General features: G+C 38.0%; 1 protein-coding gene across 1 annotated transcript in view; it reads left to right on the forward strand.

Moving 5' to 3' along the window:
• The window catches only part of LOC131857549 (uncharacterized), a 52,774-nt gene extending 38,308 nt beyond the window's left edge, over positions 1-14,466 (forward strand). The window contains exons 2-4 of the mRNA XM_059210223.1: positions 11,120-12,091; positions 12,200-12,568; positions 12,712-14,466. Of these exons, the coding sequence (XP_059066206.1) occupies positions 11,120-12,091; positions 12,200-12,568; positions 12,712-14,466 (3,096 nt within the window). The remainder of the gene's footprint in view (positions 1-11,119; positions 12,092-12,199; positions 12,569-12,711) is intronic.
• Positions 14,467-15,083: the final 617 nt, after the last annotated feature.

Below are 15,083 nucleotides of genomic sequence, written 5' to 3' on the forward strand. Positions count from 1 at the left end.
ATGTTGATATTCATGTTATTTTTTATGTGTTACTCTATGGCTTGGCATATGATTAGGGGGAGTGGGCTTCCTTTTATGATCGGGGTCATGTGAGTTAGGTTGCTTGGCACCTAGACCACTAGGGCACATTGGGTGTTTTCCTTTTTGTAATTCAATGATAACATTTAATAATTGATTGGGTTTGGGTTTCACCTAATAAGATAATTCTATTTGGTATGGGTCATATGAGATGGTAAGCTAATATCCCTTATACTCACATAGGTTGAGATGGCTCCACATGTTTGTTAAGGGATTGTTCCACCCTTCTTTTGTGAGGGTATATTGTATGTCTATTAGGAGTATGGATTGCTCTTCTTTGTGAGGATAGCATACATGTCTACTATGGGTGCATATCTACCTTGTTTGTGAGGCTAGCACGTAGGAGCGTGACTAGTAAGGATGGCCATATTCACTTGTATATGAGGACATCATGTGATGACACTCCTTTCCTACATGTGACTATGTCCATATACCATGATTTAGTGTATGCCTCTGGAAGAGTTTATTGTTGATTCCGGCCTTATGTTGTTATGTGATTATTGGTGTAGTGAGTTGAGTATGCGCTATGTTGATTCCCATGGTTGTCAGGTGTCAACCTAGGTGTTGAGTGAGTGTTGGAACCCCATGTCATCTCCTAGCATGAGAGGTGGTTCCTATTTGGTTCCACATGGTCGGGTGGTTTGATGCCTTCCTCTATTAGGATATTCTTCTTCTTGGATGTAAGTGTGTGTGGATTGGATTATTGGATTCTTCATTATGTGGATATTATTTTGAGTTGATTTCTATGTACTTGGAATAGAATTTTTTTTATCATGATGATTTGTATTTGTAGATGAGATTATGTGCCCCTAATTTATGCATCTTCATGTATTTGTTGATGTAATTGAAAGGGAATATGATGTAGTATTTTAGGAGGAGTTCTCATTGTATATGCATTGATGTATTAGATACTCATTTATGTAATGTTAGAGTATAGTTTGATGTGAAAGAAAGAGATAGTATTTGTATGTTTGTATTGTGTGAAATTGTAAGATGGAATTGTATGTATGACCTTAAGGAAAATTTAAGATGAAAGATTAGTAGTTGTTGTTATAGACTTTGTTTAAGTAATGGAAATCATTTAGGTGTGATGGATTATGTTTCTTAGGAGATTGAGCTTCTTGTCTTAGATATTTGTAGTAAAAACTTAAAATATATTCTCTTTTTTTTAAAGAGATTGGTTATATTATCTATGTTGCTTTTATGATGGATGAAAGAATAGATATTAGGAGTATTTGATTTGGTAGTTTCTAAAAGAATCTAAAGAGTATGTTATGTGACTAAGTTATGCATATGTGTTAAGGGTTTATCATAGTTGTATAGAAAGTAAATGAATAGATGGATAATAGAATATGATGTTCTAAGATGAATATGAGATGTGTTAAGATTTTGTCAAGTAGTGACATTGAGATACCCTAGGGAATGGATTTGCATTGTGTGAGTTTATATAGAGTTATGTTAATGGTTAAATGGTTATTCATCTTGTGTAATATGATTTTATGGTTATGTTCTTGCTGATTTATGTATTCATGTATATAGTTAATGATGCATTGATGAATAATGGTAGTAATGTTGAATTAATAAATGCTATTAATAGCGTAATTGTAATGGTTATCTTAAAAGAAAAAAAAAATTATCTATTTGTTGGCAGATTTTGGTTTAATTCTCTAGGGTATTTTGGCAAGCATTACACCACAATTATTGAAAAAAATTCCTCCCCTTAGGAAGAAACAAAACCAAATACAAATGCAAGAATTCTTCCCATTCTGGATAGGAATTGGTTGTAAGTGGAATGCAAATGTATGATGTTGTTTCTGAAAACTACTCAATACTTTCCATGTCAATATTGAAAGTTGTCATAATCAAATCAGGCAATGTTGAAGATGACAATTTAGAATCTAATGAAGACCAATGTAGATCATAGTCCAAAGACAAAGATGAACCCTCCAAATGTTGCCCAAATGTCTCTAAGTTAATCTCAAAGGGACAAATGCTGATAAGATTAATCAAGTACAGTAGAAGAAAATATAGGAAAAGAGAGAACAAGGGGGTTTGAAGATGCACACATAACATCAAAAGAAGATAAACCAACTCCATAGGAGTTGTCAGAAAATATTATATGAAGGTTCTCAATGGTGTCTTCCAAGTTGGCAATGTGGGACTCTACAAACAATGAAGCAATGTTTTCAAATAGGAATCCCAATCAAGAGGACAAAGAGATGATTTATTCTACTTAATAGGAATAGGAATCTCAATCAATGAAGGTACAACTATCTCTGCAGGTGGAGAAGAAGAAACTTGAGATATGTATACACTCTCAAGTAAGAGTTGAAAAGCATTATGTGAGAAATTAGGACACAATTAATGCCCATGTTGATTGCTCTCACAATAATTACATCTACAACCCTAAGAAATGATTCACTCTTCAAGGTAATCTCCAAAAAGATACAAAAATAGAAACCCTCAATACAATAGATATTGGGTTAGTGCACGATCAAGGGGGGCCAAAAAGTGGCGATGTGAAAAAAATAGCCTTCTTCACTTGCCTAAAAATGCAAAATTCCGTGTTGACTTTTTTCTTGTCCTGGGTGTCAATACACCTTGGCTTGGTAATTACCTATGCAAATCGGATATCCGATTTTTATTTGTAATTTTAATTTAAAAATATATATTATATATTACATATTATATAATATTTAATATATTATTATATTATATAATATATTATATTATATATATTATAATATAATAATATATTATATAATACGTATTATATAATATATTATTATATTATATTATATTATATTATATATATTATATAATATATAATTATATTTTATAATATAATACAATACATATTATATAATATATTATTGTATTATATATGTTATTTAAAAAAAATTTAAGTATAAAAATCTGATATCCAATTTTATGAGACAAATATATTTCGACAGTGACAGCCCGTGAGTCATTTTTAACTCATGGGTTGCGCGATTTTATCAAAATTTGATATCCAGTGCACCCGATATCCGGTGTTTTGGCAAAAAATTGCAAAAAAATAGATGGAAAGGTAAGAATTTTATCGTTTTCAATCATTTTCATTCATTTTTTGTATTTTTTGTTAATGTTTATTTAATTTTTCATTGAAAATATGGTTTTTTTTCATGAAAACTAGGTTTTTTTAAATCAAATACCTAATTGTTTAAATATGTTAACTAAATTTAATTGTTTACATTCAATTAGGTTAAAAATGGGGGATAACAATGAAAACATTGGCCAACCACAACTACAACAACCAAACCCTCATTTGCCAAACCCCCCCTCAATTCAGGATTTGATTGCACAAAATTTGAATGAATCGAGGGGGATTGCAGAAGTATATCGTAGGATCCCTCATCTAAACCCAATGTTTGATCCTTTCATGTCGATCATAAAGAGTATGAAAACCATGACTGAGGAGCACAATGTTGCCCTTTTGTGGTGAGATTCTATGAGGGAAAAATCTGTAGATGACTTGTCGTATAAGGATATCAAAGATCTCGAGATATCCAAAGCCGATATCGCCTCATTGTTTGTCAATCCCCGCATTGGTCAACCCGTAGATCCCAGAAAAACAACTTTCTATTAAATGGTGCACAAATGATGGGATTGTGAAAAAGTTTTGGGATCGTTGGTGGATGGTTTTTGATAAACCACCCAACAACAATCTTGATATCCCCTTCTATTTCATAAAAAAATTGTATGCTGAGTTTATTTTACGCAAACATGTGAACTACTTTGACATCCAACCTTTCCAGGGTGTAGGTTTAGGTATGTCCCAAAATAGACCTGGGGCAGTCAGAGTAGTCCAAGGCCCATATGTCCCCCCTCCTCCTGTTGATCCCCCACCTGCAGTGCAGCATCCTAATATCATTTGTGAAACGGCTTCATGGACCATATCGGCTATTCACTCTTTGAGTAGCCTTTTGGTTTCTCGGGCTGGGTCAGTAGCTCAGCCTACTCTTGATGGTAGTGGTGCATCCAGTGGTGTTGACACGTCATCCTTGGCTCCACACATATGTGTGCCCCATAGTTGTGTCATGTGTGGGCATGTATGCTTGGGTCCAGTTGGACAGCCCGTTGATCCTCCTGTGGACAGTGCAGATTATGAGGTGCATGAGATGCATGATGCACTAGATATTATTACACAAACTGGAGGATACCCTAGGGAGTCCTCACATGCTAGAGGCGAGGAGGCACCGTCATCATACATTGATGATGTAGGGGTAAGATTTGTATTTTCACAGTTCATGTTATATTTTAATAAAATATTTATAATCTAGATAATATTAAGTACTAATTTTTGTTTACATGGTCTATTTAACAGTTGATGACCGAGGAGGAGTTGAGATAGATTCAGGAGGGCACCTTGTCGGCCATTTCATTTGGCCTTGATAGCTTGACGGTACATATATTATTGCACCTAGTCGTTTGTATTTTATTATACATACATGCTCGTCATTTATATTGGTATTAATTAGATTATGTAGTAACTTGTATGTATATCTTATTTTACTCTTGTAGGGTACAAGCAGCACGAGTGCGAGGCAGTGTCATTTAGGATCTGGTAGTGCATTTGAAGACAAGGGAAAGGTAATTGAATGCAAATATGATTGAATGAATAGTTTAAATAACTTATAGTGATTATACATGTCTAGACATAGATTGATAGTTTCATATACTTGTTGTGTATATATATAGAGAATTCTTGGCTTCACATCCTTGATGACTACACCCAGTATACCTGAAGAAGAAGAAGAAGAAGAAGAAGAGATGCCTCGAGTAGATGTGTGTTTATTTTATTTTTTGATTAGTAGATATAATTTGTTATTATCATTGACAATTATATGCTAACTTGTATCAGTGTCATGTTTTTGAACATATGTAGGTTGTGTATGAAAATATTCAAAACATACCTCCTCTACCGAAGACATAAATCAAGAGTCTTGCAAAGCTGAAGAGAAAATGTGGAGATGAGGCAAACATGAATAGTTCAATTATAGTTCATTTTATGTTAACTTTTCGAATGTGAATTATATAATATAATTAATATTAATCGTGGTTTGTTTTTCTTGTGCAGGATCCTTCAGAGCCGAGCAGTGCGGCGAAGAGGATCGATTTTAATGATCCATCAGTAGCTTAGGATGTTATAGATAGTTTTGGGATGCTTACATGTCTAGTTGACATGTATATTTCGTATATGGACATACATTCACGTATTTAGACATACATTTTGTTTGAGTTGGCATTTATGCCATATTTGTGTATGGACATACATTTGTAATCATTTGACATTTTTTATATATACAAAAGTTGATATTCGATCATATAAATTGTTGCTCATCTGTGCGTGGTGTTATCATGGAAATCTTTAATCTTCATTCCAATAATTAACAATGGTTAATAATGGTTATTTAATGAACAATACAATTCATTTAATCAACAATACAATACAATTCATTCAATGAACAATACAATTCATTTAATGAACAATACAATATAATTCATTTAATGAACAATACTTGATACAATTCATTATTACCCTATGCATGGTCCTATTTTTCTCCCCACCTCGGTCTAACGCTCAGGGTTTTATTAGGGCAGCAATTTTTTGGTTGGCGAAAAAATCGTCAGTCTCACTGAATCGAATGTTGTCGCATGGCCAATTTCTCGTTCAACTCATCGCGATGATGAACCATTGGCTCCGACATGTCTAGTTAGGCATTATTACCCTATGCATGCTCCTATTCCCCCCCCCCACTCGGTCGAACGCTCGGGGTCATACCCTACCGGCGTCATCCCTTGAGTGCTCTAAGTGCTCAAAATTGTCAAACTTTGATGGGCCCTAACTCGGAATCCATAGCACCTGCAAACAATCCGTTTGAACCTACAATGCCATGAGAGGAGTCCCTACAAAAGCCTATCTTGGTTTTTCAAGTTGCCCTATGGTTTTATTAGGGCAGCAATTTTCCGGTTGGCAAAGAAATTGTCAGTCTCACTAAATTGAATGTTGTCGCATGGCCAATTTGTCATTTAGCTCATCGCGATGATGAACCGTTAGTTGTGACATGTACAGTTAGGCATTATTACACTATGCATGCTCTTATTTTCCCCCCCACTCGATCAAACGCTCGAGGTCATACCCCATTGGCGTCGTCCCTTGAGCGCCCTAAGTGCTCAAAATTGTCAAACTTTGACGAGCCCTAACTCAGAATCAGTGGCACCTGTGAATGATCTGTTTGAACCTACGGGGCCATGAGAGGGGTCTTATAAAAGCCTATATCAGTTTTTCAAGTTGCCCTACGGTTTTATTAGGGCAGCAATTTTTTGGTTGGCGAAAAAATCGTCAGTCTCACTCAATCGAATGTTGTCGCGTGGCCAATTTCTCGTTCAGCTCATCGTGATGATGAACTGTTGGCTCTGACATGTCCAGTTAGGCATTATTTACCTATGCATGCTCCTATTTTTCCCCCCCACTCGGTCGAACGCTCGGGGTCATACCCTATCGACGTCGTCCCTTGAGCACCCTAAGTGCTCAAAATTGTCAAACTTTGACGGGCCCTAACTTAGAATCTGTGGCACCTGTGAATGATCTGTTTGAACTTACGAGGCCATGAGAGGGGTCCCTACAAAATCCTATCTTAGTTTTTCAAGTTGCCCTATGTTTTTATTAGGTCAGCAATTTTTTGGTAATTCTTGATTTTTCCCTTCTATTGGGAGATTGTGTACATAACCTCTTGGTCTCCCGGAAGCCGAAAAGTACTTTGAATCCCCCCCACTCGATCGAATGCTCGGGGTCATACCCTACCGGCGTCGTCCCTTAAGCGCCATAAGTGCTCAAAATTGTCAAACTTTGATGGGCCCTAACTCAAAATCCGTGGCACCTGTGAATGATTCGTTTGAACCTATGGGGCCATGAGAGGGGTCCCTACAAAATCCTGTCTTGGTTTTTCAAGTTTCTCTATGGTTTTATTAGGACAATAATTTTTCAGTTGGCCAAAAAATTGTTTGTCTCACTCAATCGAAAACCCATGATCCTTGACAGAAAATAGAATATGCAGACTATGGGTCATTGGAATCCGCAAAATGGCCCACAAGGATTTTATTGGATATCTGATTTTAATGTATAAATTTGTGGTCCCCAAAAAATTTCCCATTGCCACATTTTATTTACTGAACTGCCACATTAATGGCGATGGCAGAAATCCGATATCTGATTAAATCCAATATCAGATTTTATTAGTCATATTTTAGAGAGAGAGAGAGAGAATATGACCCCTTAGGACACAATATGACCCAAAGCGACCCAATATGGTGTCATTAGGGGTCAAGACACCATATGACCCCTAACAATACCATAGGACCTCTTAAGACACCAAATCATGTTGTTAGGGGTCATATTGTGTCGTAAGGGGTCATATTGTGTCGTAAGGGGTCATATGGTGTCCTAAGGGGTCGTAGGACACAATATGACCCCTTACGACACAATATGACCCAAAGCGACCCAATATGGTGTCATTAGGGGTCATATGGTGTCCTAAGAGGTCATAAGGGTTCATGGGACACCATATGATCCCTTAGGACACCATATGACCCCTAACGACATAATTTGGTGTCTTAAGGGGTCCTATGGTGTCTATAGGGGTCATATGGTGTCTTGGGACACCATACGACTCGTTATGATGTCATATTGGGTCGCTTTGGGCCATATTGTGTCCTATGACCCCTTACGACACCATATGGTGTCCTAAGGGGTCATATGGTGTCCATAAGATTCATATGGTGTCCATAGGAGTCATATGGTGTCCTAAGTAGGACACCATATGACCCCTTAAGACAACATATTTAGTCGTTATGAGTCATATTGTGTCTTAGTGGGTCATATTGTGTCATATGACCCCTTAGGACACCATATGACCCCTAATGACACCATATTGGGTCACTTTGGGTCATATGGTGTCTTACAACCCCTTAGGACAACATATGACCCATAAAGACATAATTTGGTGTCTTAAGGGGTACTTTGGTGTCCTTGGACACCATATGAGCCCTAATGACACCATATGGTGTCATAGGGGGTCGTATGTTGTCCTTAGGGGTCATATGGTGTCCCAGGAACCCTTATGACCCCTTAGGACGCCATACGACCCATTATGACACCATATTGGGTCGCTTTGGGTCCTATGGTGTCTTAATCTCTCTCTCACTCCCCCTCTCCCCTAATCTCTATCTCCCTCTCCTTCTCTCTCTCTCCCCTAATCTCTCTCTATCCCTCTCTCCTAATCTCTCTCTCTCTCTCTCTCTCTTCCCCTACCACTCCCTTCCCCCTTCTCTCTCTCTCTCTCTCTCTCTCTCTCTCTCTCTCTCTCCCCCTACCACTCCCTTCCTCTTCCCTCCCCATCTCTCCCTCCCCCTCTTCCCCCCCCTCACTCCCTCTCTCTCCATCTCTCTCTCTCCCTTCCCCCTACCACTCTCTTCCCACTCCCCATCTCTCTCTCTCTCTCTCCCTTCCCCCCCCTCTCTCTCTCTCTCTCTCTCTCTCTCTCTCTCTCTCTCTCTCTCTCCCCTCCCCTCCCTCCCTCTCTCTCCATCTCTCTCTCTCTCCCTTCCCTCTCTCTCTCTCTCTCTCTCTCTCTCTCTCTCTCTCTCTCTCTCTCTCTCTCTCTCTCTCTCTCTCTCTCTCTCTCTCTCCCTTCCCCCTACCCATCTCTCCCTTCCCCCTCCCTATATCTCTCTCTCTCCCCTAAGCTCTCTCTATCCCTCCCCCCCTCTCTCCCTCTCTCTCTCTCTCCCCCCCGCTCTCCCTCTCCCTCTCCCTAATATCATATACTAATTTATTTATAAATTAATATATTAATATATTAATAAACATTAGATTAATTATGGGCAAATCTAGTTAGAGAATTTACTGATTAAAATTGGATATCCGATTTTTGTAGTCAAATTTTCAAATTTCAAATTTCTTGGAAGTGACAAGCTTGGAAAGTCAACTGAAAAAAAGTGTTTTTCAGTATTCTTTGATTTTCCAAACTTTACACTGGCGGCTGACGACTTTTTTTTGTAGCCAAAATTGATAAAATGAAAAGGGGTTTTTAAGGAGACTCCCAGCTTTCCAACAATATAAGGCTTGTCTTATTTCGACTTTAATAGAAAATTATTATTTATTTTCTAATTGAATTTTGACAATAGTTTTGATTGATATATTGATTGAAAAACACTCATAACTTTCAAATGGTATAACATTTTTTGAATCTGAAACATGCATCACATCGTATGCTTCGTCTACTATAGGGAATTTAAAAAAATTCATAAGGCTTTGACCAAGTTAAGGTGGTCAGACGTAGGAGTTTCAAAATTTCTGAAAAGCTGTAGTAAAAAATTCATAAATAATTATTACTTTATAAAAAATTAAAAAAATATAAGTGTCACATCCGGACATGAGTCTAATACTTATTATATAAATATTATAAAAAAATATTATGATTTGATTGTGATTAGGGTGGTCAGACATATGTCTACTTCTTATTTTTTTCCTAAAATTTTAGTACCACTACATTGAAATTTGAAATTTTCATCAAATAGGATTTTTTTTTTCCAAAAAACAACTAGTAGCTTAGAAACTACATTCAATTTAATATATATTCTCTTCTTACATATTTTAAAAATAATGTTCACAACTTATTCAAATTTTCATGTCAAGTTGCATAACTCTGATTTTCTGGAATTTCATTGCCACTTAAGGGCAATGGCTATGCAGCGGACAGAATGGCCCGCCCCATGCTATGCATCCCACCATCACCCATACGGTGACTTCTACGAAAAGGATAGATCCTCGTGCGTTATTTCCTTCAATCCTACGGGAACTGTGCCCTTCCCCACTCTGATGACATTTTTCATTTTTTTGACTCTCTTTTTTTTACTAAGTTTTTTTTGACCAAGTCCGTGGGGGTGGAGGAAAGTTTTTTTTTTTAATGTATGATTATATTTTTAAATTGAAATCATTTATTTTAATATTTATTTTAAGTTTTTTTTTTTAATGTATGATTATATTTTTATTTATTATATTTTTTCTATTTTTTAAGTTATATTTGTAAAATAATAAATATAATAAATTTATATTTAATTATATATTTACTTATTAATGCATTCTACTTTTATTACTTATTTAGTAAATTTAAACAAAAATGTTATAGTTTGAATTTAAGTTTTTATGTGTTTTCTTTTATGTTTGATTTTATTTAAAAACTTTAAATACATTATTAATTATTAATTTATTATAAGTTATTATTTCAAACAAATTAATAAATAAAAAATTGTAAAAAATATTAAAATAAATTATTTTAATTTAAAAAAACTAGATATATAATTAACTATTAATTTATTATATTTATTATTTTACAAATATAGCTTAAAAAATAGATAAAATATAATAAATAAAAACTCTAAATACATTATTAATTATCAATTTATTATAACTTATTATTTAAAACAAATTTAAACATATAGCTTATTATTTTTAAAAAATAGATATATAATTAACTATTAATTTATTATATTTATTATTATTCTACTTTTATTACTTATTTAGCAAATTTGAACAAAAATGCTATAATTTGAATTTAAGTTTTTATGTGTTTTCTTTTATGTTTGATTTTATTTAAAAACTTTAAATACATTATTAATTATTAATTTATTATAACTTATTATTTCAAACAAATTTAAACATATAGTTTATTATTTAAAAAAAATTAGATATATAATTAACTATTAACTTATTATATTTATTATTGAGGATAGAAATTGGTGAAAGTTTTTCTCGGGGGATGTCGCGTTTGCTCTGCAACTTTCTGCTGAGCTAGGACAGCCGTGCCCTAGCTGGTTTTTGCTCTCTGTGTGCGCGTAAGGGGAAGGCTGTGTGTTTGTTTGGGGCAGGGTTTCTGGTTTCGACGGCAACAGCACTGTGTGCTATTTTTTTTGGACGCCGTTCTGCAGTTTTTGCCAGTGTCCGTCGAGGGTTTGGAGGTATTCCCGTGCGGGGGACTGTTCAAGGCAGGGCGTGGCTATGGCTGCGGGTGGACATTCTAGTGTTGGAGCTGATTTAGGCATGCATGATGCGTGCGACTTGAATCCGTCGAAAAATGAGATGAGGGTTTTTGATAACGCCCTTTTCTCTCAGGGTACAGGGGCTAAGGCAACGAGCTCGATTGGGGGTTCGCGGATCACGAAGATTAATGGCTGCCTGGAGCGTTGTAATGAGAGGCCCAAACTGGTAATACCATTCGAAATGATTGCCGAAGATGTTGAATACTACTCTAAGCACTCGTTGTACTGCAAATTTTTGGGATTACGAGTCTCTCTCCAATTTTTGGAAAATTGGGCTCGGAGAGTTTGGGAACCTGAGGGTGAAATGGAGGTAACGTTGCTAGCAAACAACTTTTTCATGGTTACATTTATTTGCCTGGCAGATCGCAATAGGGTTTTTGACGGGGGGCCCTACTTTTACAACCAGGTTGGGCTTTTCGTCAAGCCATGGCATGCAGGATTTAATCCTTCCGAAGAGCTTCCGAATCAGGTTCCGGTGTGGGTTCGATTACCCAGATTTCCTATAGAATGTTGCCGCGAGGATGTTCTTCAGATGCTTGCAATGAAGCTCGGAAAGCCAGTGGGACCTTCAACACAAACCTTGGGTAAGAAAGTTATGACTTTTGCCCGAATGTGTGTGGAACTTGACTTGAGTAGGCCATTGCCAGATGAGGTGGAAATGTGTGTAGGATCACATTCTTGGGTGCAACAATTGGATTATGAGACCCTCCCATTCCGTTGTCGCCTTTGTCATGAATATGGCCACTTGGTGCGTAGATGCCCAAAGGCCAGGTCAGCAAAAAAGCAACCCCCACCTCCGCCTCGCAGCAGTTCTGGTGATGTTAAAGGCATGAAGCCTGTTGGTGGTGAAGGCATGGATGCTGAGGGCTTTGTTTAGGTCAAAGCTCGAAGTAGAAACAGAGGTCAGAAGAGGACTCTATTGGAAAGACATGATGAGGATACTTTTAATAGATTTGAGGTCTTGGATGCATTGGATCAGCAAGAAATTAATCCTGGATTCATCAGTACAGATCAATTTGTGGCAAATTCTAGAGTTGAGAATACTCCCTCCATTCCTATCCCTGCTTCTCATACGGAGTCAACCATGCCTATGGTCACGGAAGGACAGTCAGGAGCTCAAGCGATAGTAGGGATAAATGTTGATATGCGGCAGGGAGAAGAGAGTGCTGCTATTCAAACACGATCTGCGGTTTCAGATTCGGAAAAAAGGGGTAAATCTTCTCCGCAGCTGGGCATTCTTCAAAAAGATGGTAAGAAGGGGGTTTCTGAGAAAAGTGTTAAATTGGGACGCAAGAAGGATTTGGAGAAGATTAAGTTGATTGGGGAGACTTTGGTGGAGTCAGGTTCTGTTAAGACCTTGGATTCCCATTTTTTAAATCCCCCGAAATGATCATTATTTCTTGGAATGTTAGGGGCTTGAACAGTGGCCCTAGACAAAAAGCTATTCGGGAATTAGTTAGAAATCACTCCCCTGATGTGCTTTTTCTTCAGGAGACTAAGGTTTCTGTGGAATGTATGATGAGTATAGCACCTAAATTGTGGAGGAATGGTCAATGTCAGTGCATTGGAGCTCATGGATCTTCTGGGGGTGTAGCATGTCTATGGAACCCACGAAAGATCCAACCAGTGTCATGGATCTCCTTTAAATCCTCCTTATCCATGGTCTCTCTGTGCCTTGAATCGGGAGAATCAGTCCTTTTCTCCAATGTCTATGCTCCTATTGAGTTCCAAGGTAAAGTTCTTGTTTGGAATAATGTTCATTTGGTTCGTAACTTATTTCCTTACTTGCCATGGATTATTGCTGGAGACTTTAATGCTATTCTTGATTTAACTGAAAAACGGGGGGGTAATGCAAGACTTGAACCCTCTTCTCTCTTGTTTCGGGATAATGTCTCGGCACTTAATCTTGTGGATATCAAGCCTAGCAATGGTCAATTCACTTGGAACAATAGAAGAGTGGGGGACAGGTGCATTGCTGAACGTCTAGATCGCTTCATGGTATCCTGTTTTTGGGTGGGTGGATTGTGGTCTTCCAGCTCAGAGATATTAGATTGGAGAGGATCGGATCATTGGCCCATAAAACTTGTCATTTCTTCTGCCCGGTCGCCTCAGAAGCCACCTTTCAAGTTCCAGCTCATGTGGCTCCGAGACCCAAACCTATATGGATGTGTTGCTGAGTGGTGGAAGGAGGGTAGGCCTGCTTTTGGTACAACAATGTATATTTTTGCTAAGCTCCTCCAATTTGTTAAGTATCAGCTCAAACGGTGGAACCGGCAATGCTTCGGAAACATTTACCAGGCGAAAACAAAGGCTCAAGCAGAATTGAATGATATTACCAGATTGATCAGGGAGGATGGGGTGTCTGAGTATTTGTTGCGGGAGGAAGCCAGGGCTTTAAAAACTTTGGAGGAATGGGAGCTGAGAGAGGAAATCTTTTGGAAACAAAAAGCTCAGATTGAGTGGCTTCAAGAGGGTGATAGGAATACTGCTTTCTTCTTCAATTCGGTGAAGGCCAGACATCATGGTAATTCTCTTTCATCATTGGTGACCGACAGAGGGGAGGTCCTATCTTCTGCCCAGGATATCTCAAATGAAGCTGTTCAGTTTTTTGCCTCTTTATTTAGGGAGGAATCGCAGGGAGATTTGGCTGCTGAAGCTCAGGTCCTCTCTTGTATCCCCTCTTTGGTTTCAATGGAAATGAAAGAGCATCTTATGAGCCCTATATCTTTGGAGGAGTTAGAGAAGATTGTCTTCCAGATGAAAAAAGGCAAGGCTCCTGGTCCTGATGGCTTTCCGAGTGAGTTCTTCCAGGAATTTTGGGACATTATCAAATTAGACTTATTGGCTGTTGTTCAAGAATCCCAGAATAATAAGCAAATGCTTCGGGCCCTGAACTCTACCTTCCTTGCTCTCATTCCTAAGGGGGAGGGGGTTGATCGGCTAAGTCAATTTCGTCCTATTTCTCTATGCAATGTAACCTATAAAATTATTTCTAAGTTGATTGCCGAAAGGTTGAAGAAATGGCTTCCGCTGCTTATCTCTGAGGAACAAAGTGGATTTGTGGAGGGTCGTCAGATTTTGGATGGGGTGACTGTGGCTACTGAGACTATCCACTCCATGGCTAACTCCAAAGATAAGGCTATGTTCATCAAGTTGGACATGGCCAAAGCATATGACAGAGTTCGTTGGTCCTTCCTCCAGAAGGTTTTGGGAGCCTTTGGTTTTGAGGAGGAATGGATTCGCTAGGTTATGAGCTATGTGAACTCAACTTCTTTTTCAGTCTTGATCAATGGGGAGCATTCTAATCTCTTTGGGGCCTCGAGAGGCTTGCGGCAAGGTGATCCCCTCTCTCCTTACCTGTTTCTTCTTTTGGTGGATGGTTTGGGCCGGTTGATAAAAAAGAATGTTGAAGGGGGCCTCATTTAGGGTTGGCAATGGGGAGGGGGTCTTCCTGTTCAATCTCACCTACAGTTTGTGGATGATACGGCTTTGATGGGCATGGCTACCATTAGGGAGGCGACTCACATGCGTAAGGTGTTGGATGTTTATCTTGCAGCTTCGGGTCAGGCTATTAATGAAGGCAAGTCGTCCATTTTTTTCTTTAACACTCCACCTCCCATTCAACGGAGAGTGGCTCATATTCTCAGATTCCAAATTGGGAGTCTTCCATTGCTATACCTTGGGATCCCTATATCAGAGGGCAGGCAGTCTAGGGACTCGTGGCAGAGTATTCTGGATAAGTTCCACGTTAAAGTCACGCATTGGACCCATCGTTGGCTCTCCTTTGCTGGACGGGTCCAGTTGCTTCAAAGTGTGGTGCAGGCTCTTCCTCTCTACAGGTGTATGATTCAGGTGGCACCAAT

Source organism: Cryptomeria japonica, chromosome 8 (assembly GCF_030272615.1).
Source record: "Cryptomeria japonica chromosome 8, Sugi_1.0, whole genome shotgun sequence".
In the NCBI taxonomy this organism is placed as follows: Eukaryota; Viridiplantae; Streptophyta; class Pinopsida; order Cupressales; family Cupressaceae; genus Cryptomeria; species Cryptomeria japonica.